Source organism: Gekko japonicus, unplaced genomic scaffold (assembly GCF_001447785.1).
Source record: "Gekko japonicus isolate JY-2015 unplaced genomic scaffold, Gekko_japonicus_V1.1 scaffold1360, whole genome shotgun sequence".
In the NCBI taxonomy this organism is placed as follows: domain Eukaryota; kingdom Metazoa; phylum Chordata; class Lepidosauria; order Squamata; family Gekkonidae; genus Gekko; species Gekko japonicus.
In genome coordinates, this window is record NW_015165281.1 from 436,024 (window position 1) to 456,260 (window position 20,237).

At 46.9% G+C, this 20,237-nt stretch overlaps 1 protein-coding gene across 1 annotated transcript in view; it reads left to right on the plus strand.

Moving 5' to 3' along the window:
- The window catches only part of UBTF (upstream binding transcription factor, RNA polymerase I), an 86,935-nt gene that overhangs the window by 58,079 nt on the left and 8,619 nt on the right, over positions 1-20,237 (plus strand). Inside the window, 7 exon segments of the mRNA XM_015410316.1 lie at positions 1,124-1,237; positions 1,977-2,132; positions 6,272-6,427; positions 10,238-10,348; positions 11,545-11,633; positions 14,481-14,670; positions 15,605-15,652. Coding sequence (XP_015265802.1) covers positions 1,124-1,237; positions 1,977-2,132; positions 6,272-6,427; positions 10,238-10,348; positions 11,545-11,633; positions 14,481-14,670; positions 15,605-15,652 — 864 coding nt within the window.

A 20,237-nucleotide genomic window follows, 5' to 3' on the forward strand; every position in this document is an offset into this window, starting at 1 on the left:
GTTCTACCTCAGTAGAACACACCCAACTAGACGAGACTCGCAGCTGTTTGTCTCTTACGCGTCAGCACGGCTGGGCACTCGCATCACGGCTCAGCGCCTGTCAAAGTGGATTGTGGGTCTCATCTGTCTATGTTACCTGATCGCCAAACAGCCATTGCCTGGCCCTGTCAGGGCTCATTCGATCAGGGCTGTCGCGACTTCCACTGCCTTCCTCCAGGGAGTACCACTGCCGGACATTTGCAAAGCCGCTACGTGGGCCACGCCTAACACCTTCATCAGGCACTACGCCCTAGACGTCCGTACAAACACCAATACCAGCATGGGACGTCACATTCTATCTTCGGCTACGCAGTAAAGGACCTGCCAGCACCCTCCTCCATGTAGGCCCCTGCTCGCTAATTTACCGTGGGTGTGAAGCACAGAGACCACGTCGAAGATAAACAGGTTGCTTACCTGTAACTGATGATCTTCGAGTGGTCATCTGTGCATTCACACCACCCACCCTCCTTCCCCGCTGCTGTCAGCGTCAACAATGGGTGTGAAGCACAGAGACCACGTCGAAGATAAACAGGTTGCTTACCTGTAACTGATGATCTTCGAGTGGTCATCTGTGCATTCACACCACCCACCCTCCTTCCCCGCTGCTGTCAGCGTCAACATTTTCAATAGGGGTTGATTTGCGGCGGTTTGAAGGAACTGGTGGGATGTCCATGCCCACCCCTCTGGGCATGCGCGGTGGGGTTCCTGCGCATGCCCGAGGGACTGGGCGCAAAAATTTGTTAAAAGAGCTTGCTACAGCACCGATCGATTCCCCCCCTCCCCCCCAAACCAAAGAGCCAGTCCTGACCTTCCTTCATCTCATTGAAGCAGGTGGTATTCAGAAGAGCCGAGGAGCGTAGATCATCTTTGTGTCTGCCTGAAGCAGCCATTTTGGAAATGTCCGCCTTCTTCCTAGGGGCATACTTGGCTTGGAATGTGCCACATGCTCCTGTGGAGAGGCTGCCAAGTCTTGCGTGCCTCAGCTTTCTGTGAGGGTGCAGGCCCAGGGTGCAGAACAGCCAAGATAGACCCAAGTCTAGGAGACCCGAAGGTAAATATGCTTGTTTTTCCTGCTTATATTTAGAGCCTACCCGAAGAAGAGCAGCAGAGGGTCCTGGGAGAGGAGAAGATGCTAGGGAGCAACAAGAAAGGAGCGACCAGCCCTGCCTCTAAGAAGCCCTCACCAGATGCCAGCAAGGTGAGCAGCGCATGCCCCATGGGGGGGGGGGGCTTAAGCCAAGAAGCAGGGTGTGTCGTGGCGTAGTGTATGCATGTGTTTTGCATTGAAGCAGCGGGGTGGATCCTTCGCCTTTTAAACCAGCCTCAAGACTTCATTTAGAATGGCTGCTGGACTTGCTTTGGAAGTTTTAGTGAAGATGACGACCAAACATAAATCTTTAAAAAATCCACACTTAAGATGCCTTTTTATTAAAAAAGAAAGAAAGAGCTGTCTGCAGATTTTAAAGAATTTATAGTTGATCAATCATGTCGGGTATGAAGTTAAAAATAGTTTTGCATATGGCGAAAAACCCGATGCCAGTTTCTTTTTTGTTTTTTGCAATATTGAAAAAAGTCGGAGAGAAAAGGAGTTATGCGCGTTGTTAGACCTAAAAGCCCATTTGGAGTATTTCTCTGTCGTTCACTTTTTGTTCCAGTCGTGCCCCAGAGCCAGAATAGTCTCAAAAGATGTGCTTTTAACCTTTAGCCCCACCCATCTAATCTTTGATTTCACTGCTAAAAAACAGCCCCCATTCATTAATCCACAAAAGTCTTCTCCTGGTTGACGTTGGCGACCCTAAGAAGAAGATACCCACACATCCATCCTAATTTTTGCTTTTTACTTTTATTTTCCCATAACATTTTTAAAAAAATAAAAATAAACAAAAGATACAAACTGGGAGTTCCACAACCACGAGTCCCTTTGTCCTCTTTAACAGGGAGGTTCTGAGAAACCCAAACGGCCAGTGTCCGCTATGTTTATCTTCTCGGAGGAGAAACGCAAGCAGCTGCAGGAGGAGCGACCCGAACTGTCGGAGAGTGAACTGACCCGGCTGCTGGCGCGGATGTGGAATGATCTTTCCGAGAAAAAAAAGGTGGTTGAATCAATAATGCACATTCTCCTTCACCATATTTTTTTTTGAGCGGGAGGCTCTTGGGGGCGCATGCACTCCTGGGTGTCTCAAAGTCAGATGGAATCTTTTTTTGTTCTGTTGGCTTAGATGAAACCAGGATCCTGACCCTCTCCCTCCTCTTAAAAAAAAAACAGCACAACAAAACATTTTTTTTCTGCTAGAAGCCCACGGAAGGCTCTAGAACGTTCCGGAGCCTTCTGTTCCTTCTAGAAGGCACCAGCAGCTTCGTCACAGTCTGGGCGCTCCTACCATCCCATCTTGCGTTATCTCTGCTCATTTCCCCCAGTTTAGGGGGGTGGGGGGTGGCCTGGGAAGGTACTTCCATATGGTGCAAAAATCGGCCAAACAAGAGTTCCATTAAACATGAATAGCTTGCTAACATCTCCCAATGCCATCTTGCTCAAAGCCAGAAAGGAGAGGTCTTGAGGCTTGGTTTAGAAACCCGGGGAAGCATGTTGGAAGTCTTTTGGGAAGTCGTTGGACACCATAACATGGATGATTGATAGGGGTTCCATTCGAGTTTAGGTTATTCTGATGTGGGTGGGCACATTTATCAAAGTCAGACATTGAACAGATACAGACCGTCTTGTTACTCGCTGTGCTGGGTGTACGATCGTGGTTGGGCCAGTGGTCAGCGTTCATCCCTCCACATGCTGAGTAGAATTGACCCACGCTGAACTGGAAGTCGGAGGAGTGGTAAGATTTTTCCTTCCTTATTGGCAGGCTCTGTGCTATGTCTGTAGACTGTTGTGTTTATCTTTTGTCAGCTGCTTTAACTCATCCATATTGGTTAGAAAAGTTGGGTATAAATAAGCTCAGTCAACCAGCTGGTCACATGGTTCTGTTCTGTGGTAAATTGTTATTCACCCTTTCGGTTCTTATAAGATTTAGAATATTTGGGAGCTAGAAGAAGAGGAAGAAGCACTCTGCCATAGCAAATCAATGAAACTGTTTATCTAGTCCAGCCAATCGGGAGAACCTGGTCTGATTCCCCCACTCCTCCTCCCCATGAAACCTGCTGGTTGACCTCGGGCCGGTTGACCTTAGACCAGTCACAGTTCTCTCAGAACTCTCTCAGCCACACCTACCACACAAGGTGCCTGTTGCGGGAAGAGGAATGGAAGGAGATTGTAAGCCACTTTGAGACTCCTTAGGGTAGAGAAAAGCAGGGTATAAAACCTACTCTTCTTCATCTTGTTTCACACGATAGCTAACCAGCTGCCCTTGGAAGGCCTACAAGCAGGGCACAGAGCCTTCCCCATTTCCTCCCCTCTCCAAAGTCTCATTTTTGGGCAGGAACGCACAGGAACGGAGTTCCGGCTGGCTTCAGAGTTGGCCACGCCCACTACAGCTAAAACCTCTGTATGCGTGGCTACAGTGGGAAGGCCTGGAGAGCGGGCCCCCCCCCCCGGAGACTGCCTTCCCTTCCCTTCATGGGGGGGCTTGCCGGGCTCCCAGCAGCCATGGGGTACCCGGCAAGCCAAGGGAAGGCATGGGGGTGTGGCCTAATACGCTAATGAGTTCCTGCTGTTGGGTGTGGTCTATTATGCTACTGAGTTCCTGCTGGGCTTTTTCTACAAAAAAAAGCCCTGCATAGAACCTTAGTCATCGCAAGTTGAGCTTAACTCGGGCCATGAGGTCTAGAAGTGTGCTTTCCAGAGATCAAATTAATTGAGCGCAAGTTGAGATTTCTGTGACACTCATTTATCCGATTAGTCCGAGCATCTTCCCTCTAATTTATACGGATCTGGAGATGTCGAGCACTGAAGCCTCTTATAACTGCTCCTTTTAAAGTCGTTAACCCGTCGAACAGAAATAACGTGCCTGATTTCCATCTCAACCCTAAGAAAGTGTGCTGCTTTTTACAAGAGATACGTAAAAGCACCTTACGGGTTGCTGCGTTTTTCACTTTCCGACACCTTTCGTCAACCTGTGTTTGATGTCATCAAGCCTCACTGTTGTGAAAATAGATGGTCGCTAGAGCAGAGACTGTTCCTCACATGAACACGTGAAATGGCCTTATACGGAAGGCTCGAGGCTGATCCTGCATTGGGCAGGGGGTTGGACTAGATGGCCTGTATGGTCTTTTCAAGCTCTGTGATTCTGTGATTCTATGGAATCTGACCCTTGGTCCATCAAAGTCAGTATTGTCTACTCGGAGTGGCAGCAGTTTTCCAAGGTCTCAGGCAGAGGCCTTTCACAACACCTACTGCCATGTCTTTTAACTGGAGAGACCGGGGATTGAACCTGGGACCTTCTGCATGCCAAGCAAATACTCTTACTATTGAGCCACAGGCTCTCCCAGAAGTTAAATATACAGTAACACAAGGGGTACAGCAATAAGGAGCAATAAGTAATGGAAAATTGCTGCAAACGTGCATACAAATTGATGACAATAACATAAGCACTAAACTTGTGATGCTCTGATGTTGTTTTAATTCTTGTTTCCAGCAGTGCAGTGCCAACCCAACACAGTGGTGGCGTGGAGACGAGCGGATGCTCGGGGGTCGCATATGCGACCCCCGAGCATCCGCTCGTCTCCACGCCACCACTGTGTTGGGTTGGCACTGCTCTCCCAGAAGTTAAGCCACGGAGCAGTATTCTGTTCACAGTAAATGCAGCAACCCCTGTCACCTGACCCTGTTTTTTAAAATACTTTCAAATATTAATTAAGCAACGTATCACATAACAAACTACGTCCAGTGCAACACATTAATCATAGAAATTAGAACTTGAATATATGAATCCTTCTCATCTCATATTATCTGTTTGACTCTAGCAAATTAATGAAAGCACACAGTTCTTATTTACATATCACAATGAGTTCTGCGAGCTGCTTTAATCTGTATCCAGAAACTCAAAACTTATATGTGGCCCCGGTCACATGGCAAAGTTGCCGCGGGAGAGGCACGGATGGTGGGCGGATTATCTGGGCGCAATCACACCCCAACATCTGGGAAGTGGAGCGCACCCGTGGCTTACCGCCGACAATGCGCGTTAAAAAAACTAGTACCTCCAAGGTACTAGTAATCGTTTGCCACGGGCTGCCTCCAGACGCCGGTGGTGTGATCATGCCGGCGTGCAGCATTCCCCTCCGGTCCCTCGTTTACCCACCAGCGCCAAGGGGAGGACCCGTGGTGTGCCGCCGGCGCGTCTGATCGCGTAATCGCGGATCAAACTGCACCGGGGCAATTAGCCACGCCTCCCCCCCCTCCCCGCGCGATATCCGGCCTGTGTGACTGGGGCCATGTAACCAGTTTGGTTGTTACAGAGCTAACTATATACATCAGCCTCGATAAGGAAGCTGACTGAAGCATAATCCAGCTGGAAGTGTCCTGGTTTTCCTCAGCGGCCTTTTACTGAGTAACAGGAATGGGTTGAACATAACATACTTTCAGTCAATATACAGCCTGGGCTACCGTTTCGTCTCAGAATTCTTTACCCCCCAAATGCTACTGGCCGGTGCAACGAGTGAAACTGTGTTAGCAAAAGAAAAAAGAAAATCTGTATTATTTTCATGTCTTGCTTGCAGCAGAAAGTTTGAAAACCCAGGTGGGGGGCCATCCCTGCGCTAGTTGGGGGGTGGACTTTTTTCTTCACCCCAAAGCCCTTATCCTCAAGCACCAGACCTGTCTCCTGACTGGTTCTCTTGTAGGGGAGATGAGTTGGAGAGAATGTGTTGACTGCCAACTGTACTGGTGACTCCAGATCACATAAACTCATGAAGCAGCCTTCTGGTCACATAAGAGTTTCTTGCCTGGAAGCCTCCATGTTGTGGAGGATTTGAGGGCATATTTTAGAGTATACAGTTCACACGAAGCCATGCCTGTTGGGTTGTCTCATTGTTGTCTTATGCAAACGGAGATTGTACTCTTGGATCTTCCGTGCCCAATTTCAGCCAGCTAGAAGGGTGTGTGAACCTCCCACTGTTACTAATCTTCTCACTGAAGAAACCCGAGTATGCTTTGAGCAAGATCATGGGCTAAAGACCAACATAAAAGTATTCAAGCACTGCATCAACTGGAATCCCCCCCCCCCTTCCCTTGACCAGGACAAAGATTTCCAAGAATTTGACCATGCATATTTATTTTCTGGCCTAGGCAAAGTACAAAGCTCGTGAAGCTTCCCTGAAGGCCCAGACAGAGAAGAAGCACATTTCTGACAAGGAGGACCGCGGCAAACTTCCCGAGTCACCCAAGACAGCTGAGGAGATATGGCAGCAAAGTGTCATTGGAGATTATCTTGCCCGCTTTAAGGTAAGAAAAGTGGGAGCAAACATGAGTTACCATTCAAGGAAACAGGCTGGACCTTTTCTGAGCTGAATATTTTGCAGAACCAAACAGTTATTTCAGAAAAGAGATGCAGGCAAGCTTCACAAGGCTCAAAAGAGGCTCACCCTGAGGTAGCTTGGTCGTCTTAGTACCTGGCCTAATAGTCTGAAGGACTTTACCACCTATCTAATAATGAGTGATCACTACAGTTCTAAGTGGCCAAAGTCCCTATTGAACTTGAAACAGAACAACTATTTTTTTTATAAAAGTGGTGTAAATAATAACTATGGTGGTTTAGTCAGTGGTCTCAAACTGTAAAGAAATATTCCTGTGCCTAGGTGGGATGTGGATGGAACACAAGCTGAGTTCTTAGCATATCGTCTGTAACACTTAACTAATTTAAAGATCTCCAGCTCTGTTGAGGCTGTGGACACACGGAATGTTGAGAAGGACTAGTGGGTGTCATCACAAAATGGCTGCCACGAGAAGTGGGAAAGGTCACAAAATGGCCACCGGGTATGGCCAATCACAAAATGTTTGGAGGTTTCAGGCCTGTTATGACGTTTCCGAATGGGTGCCAGCCTGAGAAGGTGATGCGTCCCCTGATCCAAAGAGATGGAGGAACGCCAGAGTGGGCTCTACTTTGAGGAAAAGGTAGTGGGCACTGGGAAAAGCATCAGTGGACACTTTGCAGATAAAGTCCTGACACTCCACCGCGACCTCCCTGCCACAATTGATACAGTTAGGGAACTCGAGGCCCCTTGCGCGTCTTTGGAGCCGGGTTTAGTATGTTTTGACCCACTCAGCCTGGAGGAGGCTGACAGGTTGTTTGTATCTGTGCGCCCAACCACGTGCGACCTTGATCCGTGCCCCTCCTGGCTGGTGAAAGCTGGCCACGAGGGGTTTCGAGGTGCACTGCGGGAGATTGTCAACACGTCCCTCACCGAGGGACGGTTCCCCGGAGCACTCAAGGAAGCGATGGTCCGCCCTCTCCTAAAAAAACCATCTCTGGATCCGGCCGAATTGACCAACTATCGGCCGGTTTCCAATTTGCCCTATTTGGGCAAACTTATAGAGAGAGCGGTGGCAGCACAGTTACAGAGCTACCTGGATGAGGCCTCCATCCTCGATCCCTTCCAGTCCGGCTTTCGCCCGGGTCATGGGACGGAGACTGTTCTGGTCGCGCTGACGGACGACCTCCGCAGACATCTGGATCGCGACGGTGTGGCTGCGCTGGTGTTGTTGGATCTGTCGGCTGCGTTCGATATGGTCGACCACCAGTTGCTGGCCCGCCGCCTCGCCGACGTGGGGATAAGGGGGCTTGCCCTTCAATGGCTCGTCTCCTTCCTTCAAGGTCGGGGACAGAGGGTGGCAATGGGGAATCAGCGGTCACGAAGGTACCCCCTTGAGTGTGGGGTGCCCCAGGGAGCCGTGTTGTCCCCAATGTTATTTAACATCTACATGCGCCCCCTCGCCCAGATTGTCCGGAGGTATGGGCTGGGATGCCATTGGTGCCTGTGCGGGAGGTTAGGAGTTTAGGAGTGCTCCTGGACTCTTCATTGACAATGGAGGCCCAGGTGGCAGCCACTGCTAGGTCAGCCTTTTACCACCTACGGCTGGCCCGGCAGTTGGTCCCCTATCTCAGCCGTGAGGACCTGGCCACTGTGATCCATGCGACGGTCACCTCGAGGCTAGACTACTGTAACGCTCTCTACTTGGGGCTGCCTTTGGTGCAAATCTGGAAGCTGCAGCTAGTGCAGAATGCTGCAGCTAGGTTGTTGATGGGCCTCTCGAGGAGGGACCACATCCGGCCGACGCTGCAAGCGCTGCACTGGCTGCCTATAGCATACCGGATTCGTTTCAAAGTGCTGGTTCTTGCCTTTAAAGCCCTGAATGGCCAGGGTCCAGCCTACCTGAGGGACCGCCTCTTCCCGTATGTTCCCCCCAGAGCGCTGCGATCGGGGAGCCTGGACCTCCTTGAGGTTCCAGGTCCCCGGGATATCAAACTCACTCAAACTAAGGCCAGGGCTTTCTCGGTGGCGGCTCCTACCTGGTGGAATGAGCTCCCGGTGGAGATCCAGGCCCTGCGGGACCTTGTACAGTTCCGCAGGGCCTGCAAGACGGAGCTCTTCCGCCAGGCTTTCGAGTAGGAGCCGCCGCCGCCGCCACTTACCATCATTGTGGCTTGTTTTACCATCTACCCGGCCTGACGTTGCCCGACTGAGGAACATTACTCTGGCACTGCGTTTTATATCACCGACCGCCAGTGAGGGACATCGACTATATCGACCGTCTTGAACTTCTAAAATGATTTTTAAATTGATTTCTGAAATGAATTGTAGAGCACCATTTTAGTTGTATTTATTGAGGTTTTAATGTAATTTATGTTTTACTCTCGGCAATTGCCGCTTGTTTGCCGCCCTGGGCTGTATGGGTAGGGCGGGATATAAATCCCAAAAATAAATAAATAAATAAATAATAGTGCCCTTAGGGATACATTGGGTATCCCTGATGTACGTTATCTAATTCCTGCTCTTTACCTAGAACAGCCAATAATAATGAATTGCCTTTACTGACAATGTTTATAGCTTGCTTGACCAGATTAAGATAGAACCCTAGTGATTCGTTAAATGATATGGCTTGACTCTTCATGGAATATGACAGCACTTTGCCCTCGTCTGGGCTTCTCTACTTTTATTCGAATTCAAAGCCTTTTTTAAAATATGGTCGTTTCAGGAGTCCAGAATCACAGTGCCTCTGGAACTGTCTTCCATGGAGGCTTAGCACAGCCTGAGAATCTTTTAGCCTTTAAAAAAAAAGTATAAGTGATATTTATGGAACAAATTTAGAGTCCAGTCAGGCACCTTTAAGACGGACAAAGGTTTATTCAAGGTATGCACACAAAAGCTCATACCTTGAATACACCTTTGTTGGTCTCAAAGGTGCCTGACTGGACTCTAAATTTGTTCTACTCAGGGCTTTTTTTGTAGAAAAAGCCCAGCAGGAACTCATTAGCATAATAGGCCACACCCAACAACAGAAACTCATTAGCATATCCAGCCACACCCATGAGAGCATAGCTCATTAGCACATTAGGCCACACCCCCATGTTACCAGAAGTGTCGACATCCAGCCACACCCATCTTTTGCTTGTTATTCTGTTTACCAAGTTTGTTGTCAAAACCCAGGGCTTTTTTGTAGCAGGAACTCCTTTGCATGTTAGGCCACACCCCTAATGTAGCCAATCCTAATGAGTTTCTGCTGTTGGGTGTGGCCTGTTATGCTAATGAGTTCCTCCTGCGCGTGGCCAACTTGGGAGCCAGCCGGAACTCCGTTCCTGTGCGTTCCTGACCAAAAATAACCCTGGTTCTACTGCTTCAAACCAACACGGCTGACCACCCAGAATAATATTTATGGATAATAGTAATAATAAGAGTACTGATGCATTCTAAGGAACACAAATACCTGGGATGTTACAAAGCAGGTTTTTTGTTTTTATTCTGTGTTAGGGTTGGTTGGGAAGATTCTCACAAGGTTTCAGACGTTACCACCCCTCTGGGGGGAATTTAGAAGGCGGGGCAGGGAATGTACCTGTATTGAGATGGGATGCAGACAACACAGGAATGGCCCCAACTGGTGACTGAACAAACCCAGATTCAGATTGGGGGTGGGGACCCCTAAGACAGTTGGGGTGTGACATTCTCTGGAGAAAACCGACTGTGGCTGATACTGTAGGGAAGGATCACTCTGTAGGATCCTCTCTGTGGTGTGTATTAATTTCCCGTCCTGCCTTAGAACGATAGAGGAAAAGCACTAAAAGCCATGGAAACAACCTGGAACAACATGGAGAAAAAGGAGAAGCTGATGTGGATCAAGAAAGCAGCAGAGGACCAGAAACGATACGAGGTTGGTATGAGATTGCAACCCAACCCCCCCAAGTAGAGTTTATGTTTGACATGGTTGCCTGAGCGCTGCATTAGAGTTGTAGTTATCGCTGCAATTCTGTAGGAACACAGAGGAAAACGCAGTGTGTCACTGGGCACAGAATATGGCCAGTTTGGTGTAGTGGTTAAGTGCGCGGACTCTAAACTGGGAGAACCGGGTTTGATTCCCCCACTTGCAGCTGCTGGATGACCTTGGGCAAGCCATAGTTTTGATAAGAGCTGTTCTTAAAAAAGCAGTTTCTGTCAGAGCTATCTCAGCCCCACCTGCCTCACAGGGTGTCTGTTGTGGGGAGGGGAAGGGAAAGGAGTTTGTAAGCCGCTCTGAGACTCCTTTGGGTAGTGAAGGGCAGGGGCATAAATCCAATCTCTTCTTCTTCTTCATGAGTCCCTCAACTTTTGTCTGTGTGTTCTTAATCTGCTACCCATGGCTGCAAAGAAATGCTTGGAAGTACATAGCAATTCCTGTAGCCAGCCCAGAAGTCAGAGAGGGTGATAATAAGGTGCGCAGAGGATGGAGGGTAAAGTTTCAGGCCCTGTGTACCACTTCACCCCCTCCTGGGACCGACAAAACAGCAATAATGAGGAACAGTAAAAACCAGCACCTCTTTTTTTGATGCAGACTTTGAATTTGTCTGAAGACAAATAAATACTGGGGGTGCGGGGAGGGGCATGGTGTATACACAGCCCTAAAAGTAATCCTCTGTGCAATGCTCCCTCTGAGCTGTGGAGTCTTGTGCGCAAAAATTCTGCTTTGTGAGAGCTATGGGCATTGAAGTTGTGAGCGAGCCATTTCGCTGCTGCATAAATCACTTTGCTCTGGAGCCCTCCTTCCTAAGCTAAGGCAAAAATGTGTGAGCCGGAGGCTAAAAAACTGTGAGCTAACTGACACTAACTCAGAGGAAACACTGGCTGTGAGTGGATTTCTGGCATTTGCTGCAGAGTTGTTATATACCGCAAGTCAAAAGGATTAAAATTGGAGGCAAGTCACTAGTTCTCATAGGTTGTGGAGAAAAGCAGGGATGTGGCCCGTTTTGAGGGTTCAGAGGCGTTGAAGGCAGGTGTGAGAGAGAGGAAGCGCTCTCCGTGATTCTCTGTGTCTTTTCTGTCGAGTTGACTCAGATCTCTCATCCTTGTCGCTCCTCGTTATTTCTCTCGCAGCGGGAATTGAGTGAGATGAGGGCACCACCATGCTCCACCAATGCTTCCAAGAAGATGAAATTCCAGGGTGAGCCAAAGAAACCCCCCATGTGAGTACTGGCATTTTGGGGGAGGGGGTAGATGGGTAGCTTAATAAACACAGATTCAGGTGCTATGTTGGTCTGAAGCGGCAGAACAAAGTTTGAGTCCAGTGGCACCTTTAAGACCAGCAAAGTTTTGTTCTGAGTGTAGAAAGCTTACACCCAGAATAAAACTTTGTTGGTCTTAAAGGTGCCACTGGACTCAGACATTGTTAATAAATACAGATAAGCAGGGGTCATTTCCTGCAGGAGCGCACAGGAGCAGAGCTCCGGCAGTAAAGAGCCCAGGGGGCGGGCATATGCAACAAGCCCCACCCCCTGCTCCCAGCAGCCCTCAGTCAGAGCAAGAAGCAGCCAGGTTAGTTGCAGAGCCCCCTCCCCCCGGCCCCCCAGTCCAAAACAGTCCAGTGGCACCTTTAAGACCAAGATTTATTCAGGTACAAGCTCTCCCTCCTCTGCAAGGACAGATCTGCACGTTCCCCCTCCCCCCTACTAGCTAGCAATCCAAAACAGTCCAGTGGAGCCTGAGCGGTGGGTGTTGCCTTCTGACACATTTCCGGTGATGTCAGGGGGCGTGGCATATGTAAATAAGTTGTGCTAAATAGCTCCTGCACCTCTTTTTCTACAAAATGACCCCTGCAGATAAGTCAGAAAGGAGGGTCGTTGGTTGATTGATTGAATAGCCCGCCTTTCCCACTGAAACTCAAGGCGGATTACATGGTGTGAGAGAGATCTGATAAGCCATGCATTAGGACTCAGATTACAAAAATTAGAGACAGAGCAAAAAGTAGCAGATACGAAGCGTTGAGGAGAAGAGAATTGCAAGAGTAGAAAACAATGCAGGAAGAGCAGGACACGCACACCGGCTTTGAACCGAAATTTCCTAGGCCGTTTGCAAAATTAACTTTAAAACAATAAACAAAAACGGCTTCACCTGTAACACATAGGAGCCAAAATCAAAACACGTTTTAAAAAGCAGTAGAATAATTTTGAGATGCTGGAAAAATTTTGCCAGAGGTAAGGCACAAAGAAGATAGAAGGGCCTCATAGGAAAGGTGGTTGGAGTTCCGGTGCTACCACTAAAAAAGCCCCGTTCGACGGATAGGGGCCTAGTTTAGAGAAGAGATGGAATCAATAGGCCTGCTTTACTGGCTGATACATGGCCAGGGAGGGGGCAGAATGATACAAGAACTGTTGCCTAGTATTATCCCAGATAAGGTTCCCCCTCCCATTTGCCTGCTGAAGAAGAATGGCCACATCCCAGATCTTAAGTGGTACGATCCAGAAACCTAGAGCAGAGACAGTGACAGACGTTGCAGAGGCACAGAAGGGAAACCTAGTGACTTTGCTCAGCAACCAGTTGGACCCAAGTGAGAGAATATGGTACATCTGGGGTCCCCAGCCTTTTTGAACCTCCAGGCACATTTGGAATTCTGACACGTAGCGACAGAATGGCTGCCACAAAATGGCTGCTGCAGAGGGCGGAGCCAGCCACAAAATGGCGGCCACGGCTTAACTTCAGTAATGCAGTGCAGATCCTTGTGTTGTGGCAGCTGGTGCCAAAGCAAATCTTTAAAAAGCTGTATAGCCAATCAGATCTCCAGCAGCCCTAGCTGCCCTTGCCCACACTTCCTAAAACACTTGGTGAGCACCAGAAAAGGTGTCGGCAGGTGCCACGGGTCCCGTGGGTACCATGCTGGGAACCCCTGCAGTAGGTTATGGAGTGAGGTTAGCAAGCAGTGAAAACCACTTGGTGCTCCCACAGTGGCCTGATTCCCAACACGTTGGATATGAGCCGCATAAAAAATAGCCATAAAACCAAAGCGGGCTGTCACAAAAAGCTGCTAAAATGGTTTTTTGTAGTTGTTTTTAAGTGCTTTATTGTGATTTGGCACATGGTGCTGATAAATGTAAGCCGCCCACGGGGAGGGCAGGATATAGATATAATAATAAATAAACAAACCCCTAATTAAAAGCCTGGGTAAAACTATGGTATTTTGGTCTGGCAGCTAAAGAAAGGAAAGTAGGCACCAGGCGAGCCTCACTTTTTTTTTTTTTGAAATATATTTTTATTGCTTTTTAATATAATTATAACAGGTTTAACAGTAGAAAAAAGAAAGATGCAAAGATAAATAGGTGTACATGCAACTTTGTGAATACAGAGCCTTCGATATACATAGAATAGCAATTTATTTAATTACAACTTTATATTTATATGATTTTTAACTAATCTAACATGAAGCATGACTGAGAGTATATACAGTGCTTACTAGTTGTTTACCATAGATGTAACGTTTCAAGCACCTTTGGAGTGTCTTTGAATTGTTGTAGGTATTCTAGAATTGGAAACCAAACAGTTATAAAGGAGGAAGGGGGCGAGCCTCACTTTTAATGGTTGTTTTAGTTATAATTTTTTGTTGTTGTTACCCAGTTTTGGAGGAAGGCGGGTTAAAAAAAACGCTCCAGTAAATGGAAGTATTGGGGGGGAGGACTTTAATTTGAAACTAGGGTTGCCTGGTCCCCCCTTGCCACCGGTGAGGGAGGGGTAAGTTTGCCAGATCCAGGCTGGGAAACTCCTGGAGATTGGAGGATGGCGCTTGGAGAGGACAGGGACCTTTGTAAGGTATAATACCGTGGAGCCCACCCTCCAAAGCATCCATTTTCTCCTGGGGAACTGATCTCTGTCGTCTGGAGATGAGCTTTAATTCCAGGGGATCCCCAGGTCCCACCTGGAGGCCGGCATCCATTGAAGAAGCATTTTGTGTCCCACTGTGTTAAGTCGGCCCTGCCGTCTTTCTGTCTTGTTTTCCCGCCCAACATGGGCTCAAAACACTTTCTCGTGTGTCATCTCGCCAGGAACGGGTATCAGAAGTTCTCTCAGGAGCTACTCTCAAACGGCGAACTCAACCACCTCCCTCTGAAGGAGCGGATGGTAGAGATCGGGAGCCGCTGGCAGCGCATCTCTCAGAGCCAGAAGGAGCAATATAAGAAGTTGGCCGAAGAGCAGCAGAAACAGTATAAAGTGCACCTGGATATGTGGCTGAAGGTGAGGCGTTTGGTGGGGGAAAGAAAGCAGGGAGCTGCGCCTGCGGAACTCCAGCCTGAGCCCCGTGCTTTTGCCCATGAATAGCTCGTTACCCTGTGTACATTTACATTTTTCCCCCCGCAAGATTGTCTGTTTTGTGAACGGCCCAGCATTTCTCCTTGCCCTAGACCAAGGGTGTCAAACATGCAGCCCAGGGGCCGGTTCTGGCCCCCAAAGGGCTCCTATCAGGCCCGCAGTGGAACTGGCTGTCTTCTGCTGCTTCTTCCAGTTCCACTGCTGCTGCATCATCGTAGATTAGCAGCTTATAGATACACACCCGAACAGGAGACTCAAGATTGCAACAGCACAGACATTTTAATGCAATGATTCAGAGCAAGAGGTGTCGGTTATCAGGCACTGTTAAATATACAAACTATTGCAAGAGTATTAAAGTTTTAACCATGTTTTTATTTTAAGTTTAAAAAATCTTTAATTGTGTTTGTGTCCTTTGTAAAGTTTATATCTCCGCTCCCTGGCATTACATTTTATGACACACATGGCCTGGCCCAACAAGGTCTCATTTATGTCAGATACGGCCCTCATAAATAATGAGTTTGACACCCTTGCCCTAGACTCTGTTAGAGGGGTCCTTCTGGGTCCTTCCCTCAACTGAAGCCAAGTTTCTACTTGCCGAACACCATCTGTGCATGGGTTTGCATTACTCTCAGACCTCAGTTTCCTATACGTAGAATGGGATTAATTGCTAAGAGGGCAAAACCCACAGAATGTCAGACAATGCTTTGCAGACGAAGTCGAGATTCAAGTCCTTGTAAGAATCAACATTAATGTCTTCTGGCTGAAGGAACTGGTGAAAAAATTCCACTTCTCTTTCCTCTCTCCCCTTGATGCATCTTTTAATCTTGGGTTTTCTCCCCCGGCCCCATTTCTTCAACAGAGTTTGTCACCACAAGAGAGAGCAACCTACAAAGAGCATACCTCCAATGTGAGTACCTTGCACGCATTTCATAAGTGGTTTGGTTAGAACGGATAAAAGGAAGTACTTCTTCACCCAAAGAGTGATTAACACTTGGAATTCACTGCCACAGGAAGTGGTGGCAGCTACAAGCATGGACGGCTTCAAAAGGGAATTAGATAAGCATATGGAGCAGAGGTCCATCAGTGGCTATTAGCCACAATGTATAGATAGGGACTCTGGGGCAAGTGATGCTCTGTCATCTTGGTCCTTGGGGGGGGTCAACAGTGGGAGGGCTTCTGATGTCCAGGCCCCACTGGTGGACCTCCTGATGGCCCCTGGTATTTCTGGCCACTGTGGGATACAGAGTGTTGGACTGGATGGGCCTTTGGTCTGATCCAACATTGGCATCTCTTATGTTCTTATGGGGAGATATTTATTCATGGAAAGAGCAAGGCTGTTTCTTTAAAAGGAGCCATAACTCTGGGGAGAGGAAGACTTTATTTGTGCACCTGAAGTGTCATGTTCCAGGCTCTTGGGTTCTTGCAGAGATATGTTCAAGACCTTTGGTCAGTCAGGAATGGCAGTTCTGATGGAGAGACCAGAGGTCTCTGTCTATCCAGTGTTCTCCAACATGGCGGCCACTTGTTCTGCTGAGTCTTCGAGATGAAACTGAAAGGGCTGTGAATGGAATAGGAAACTCTGTTAGCTTCAGGTGATTCCTTTTTAGGTGACAGACTATCAAAGCACTGAGGTAGGTGCCCAGGTAGGCATATCACAGCCATGTGCCCTCTGCTTGGCCAGAGATATGGACTTCCTTATGTCTCTGGGCTTGGCAGCCTTTCCCCTTGAGCTTGTGCAGGGAGCAAATCCTCCCTTTTCATTGGAGATGATAAACATAGAGCTGGCATCTTATCCCTCCCTCCTGGCAGACATTTTGTTTGGCCTCACCTCTTATGGCGGCCATTTTGTGAAAACCCAGAATATTCTCAGAATTCCCACAGCACCTACTGACTCAACGAGATTGGGGATCTTCTCCCTCCCTCCTGGCAGACATTTTGTTTGGCCTCACCTCCCATGGCGGCCATTTTGTGAAAACCCACAATACTCTCAGAATTCCCACAGCACCTACTGACTCAACGACATTGGGGATCTTCTCCCTCCCTCCTGGGAGACATTTTATTTGGCCTCACCTCCCATGGCAGCCATTTTGTGAAAACCCACAATGCTCTCAGAATTCCCACAGCGCCTACTGACTCAACGACATTGGGGATCTCTTGTCTAGAATGATCTTTGACTCTTTTGTAAGCATCTGGGAGCGACAAAGATGCTGAAAATGCTGTGGAACCCTTGAGCAGCTGGGGCACTGTATTTTTAGCCTGCCCTTCATCCAAGGAACTCGCCAACAGCCTCGTTGGGCTGGGAGAGTGGCTGGCCCAGGGTCAACCAGTGAGCAATCGTGGCTGCATGGGGATCTGGACCTGGCTCTTCCCTTTCCTCTTCCAGCCCTACAGTCACAAAGCCACACTGGCCTCAGACATCTAAAGCAAAACACTCACACAGTTATTCCAGAGCTGACTTTGTGCAGCTTCTGTTTGTTTGTTTTCTTTTTCTCCTCCGGTTGTCACAGCGGATGGGGAAGCTGTGCACCCAAGTGTAGTTCACGATCTGTTAGCCCTGATTGAACCCCAGGCGTCATTCACACGCCCCCACATTCCTTGTGAAATCATGCTAATTTCAAGCATCGCTCGTGGAGCCTCCACAGCTTCCTCCTGTAAATCAAAGCAAAATATCCTTTGAGACGATGCAAGGGAGGAACTGCCGGCTGAGCATTCACGTGGATTCTCCACCGCAGGTAATTGTTGGGAGCATTAATGGATTGGTGGTGCTAACCTCTGCATTCGTCTAAAGCCAGTTTTCTCCTTCCCTAAAATATTGCCGGACTCCATCCATTCAACAAAAGATTTGACAGACAAGAAGAATATAATTTCCCTAAACAAGAAAGCAGACTAATTGGGTGATAACATGCCGGATCAGAACGATTCCTTTTTCTAAATGTAGGAGCTATATTGGTCTGCTTCCAAGGATATGGAATAAGGCCTGCCAATAAAAGGCTTTGGATTGGACTAAACACCGTAGCTAAAACTTCAACCCACCACCCAGGGTTATCTTTAAATAAGTCATTTGGAATTATATCTACACCTGGAGCTTTCCCAAAACACAGACGAGAAACAAGTTGCACCACAACTTTAGGTGTCACTGGAGGCCAGATAGGGAGAGGTTCAGGATCAACAGGTAACACTGAATTTGGCTCCTTAGAGGAGAAAAGAAAGCTAAAATACTTTATCCTCTTCGTCGGTGCAATGCAATAAGGAATGTTGCAATTTAGCCTCATTCCAGAATTAACAATTGACCCAAAGGCGGATGCATCATTATTGTCAAGCGTCCTAATCAGGTGTCTCCAGCCCTCAGGAATGAATCGAGGTTTACAATGTTGTAACAATAATCTATAATATTTTTTAAAAGCCAAAAGTTTATCCAGTGGACTCAGGATTGATTTTCTTTTTAAAGTCTTTGGCTAAAAGCTCTTTTTTTAGTCCGTTCACGTTCTCTATCAAACCATGGGTTTCAACTTGTTACCCTAGATCCACTAGTTCTTTGCACACTAGGCTTGGTAAACCTTGAGTAAACCTTCAAAAACCTTGAGAATCTTAAAAAGATGTGAGGACTTTACCAAGAGTGGACCTGAGGATAATTCATCCTTCTATAAGGAAACCTCCCTACAATGTTGCAAATTATAGACAATGAAATTAAGTTTAGAATTCCAGCAGACACAGCTAGAGACGTAAAATTTCCGGAAATTTTGAAGCTCGGGAAAAAACCCGTTTTTTTTCGGGGGTTTTCCAGAAAAAAACAGAAATTTTTGGAAAAATTGAAAAAAAAATGCTACATTAGCATTTTTTTTGTCTTTTCTAGTTTGAAAGTCATTCTGTTACTTTAGGAACATAAAATATGACTATGGACATTTTACTTGGCATGAAATTATCACAACTAGCATATTAAAAATATAGTGTATCCAAACAATTATTACAAAATACCCACCCACATGCAAAAACAAAACTGAAACTTTTTTATTTTCTTCTGACAATCGCACCTCCTAAAGGAAGAAATGCATCTTGTTAAATTACATCAATCTGATACCATATATATATATTTTAGAAATGATTTGGAAAATATTTGAACACCTGGTCTTAAAATATTTTATTCATGATGTTAAAATAAAACGTTCCATAATCAATTTTTTTCTTTTATTTTTTTCAATTTTTCCAATTTTTCGGGAAAAAACAAAAAGGCTTCAGGGAAAAAACGGGAAAAAAACGTTTTCCCCCCGAATTTTTCCGGGCTTTTTCCGGGCCTTCACATCTCTAGACACAGAGTAAACAATTGGATAACTGAGACAAAGAGTCAACACGCAGAGCCTAAATGAGACAATTTGAGATCTAGAAATAAAAAAAATTGGAAAGTGATCACTACCTAAAAGATCACCCACTTCCATGGCCTTCGCAAAGGGAATCACATTAGTTGATACAACAAAATAATTTATAATGCTTTATAATGTCTTGCACCTGTGTAGGTATAATCTCCTTTACAATTAAGGCCCACCCGACTGTTAACCGAGATAAAATTTCTTTGATTATAAAAACCTGCTAAATCTAGACCATTGGAATTAATAACCATATGAATAACCCTTATCATACCAAAAACAACTCAGAAGATTTTCATTGCCTGGGCCCTTAAATTTTTGTGTTTGGATATTATCATCATGTTGCATTCTAGTATTATAATCTCCAGCTAAAATAAACTAACTAAATGGAAATACTATTAACTAAGTTTACTGCCTGAACTGAATTTTGTTTTGCCAAAGTCGGAGGCACAGATGCCATAGAAACGGAAATGAATAACGTAGAATAATTAGCAGTTTCAAGGTTAGCTCATAATGAAAGGTCATGAGAGGTGACCAGTTTGATTCTTTTAAGATTCAGGGCTGTAGAAACTAGGCCTTCTTTAGGCCAGCCACCTGCCCCCTCATAGCATGCCAAGAAAAAATATATCTGGGGGGGAACATCCTCCAAGACCCAAGTTTCTTGAACTAAGATTACATCAAAAGACCTCAAGAGAGGTTGAAATTCCTTACATTTAAGTCTGGTAGACCAACCAGTTACATCCCAACAAATAATTTTTAAAGCGGGGAAAAGTCAATCAGATGAAAAAAGATTCCAAAGAAGCTGGAGGGGCTGATGAATTTGAGGGGAAGGACAATTACTTTAGTCTCGAGAGGGAAAGAAGCTGCAAGTGGGATACAAGCACCAGCATACTCGTCAGCACAAGGAGATGGTAGTCTTTCTGTGGTTTGGTGTGGTGGTTAAGTGCGCGGACTCTAATCTGGGAGAACCGAGTTTGATTCCCCACTCCTCCACTTGCAGCTGCTGGATGACCTTGGGCAAGCCATAGTTCTGTCAGAGGTGTTCTTGAAAAAGAGCAGTTTCTGTCAAGAGCTCTCTCAGTCCCACCTACCTCACAGGGTGTCTGTTGTGGGGAGGGGAAGGGAAAGGAA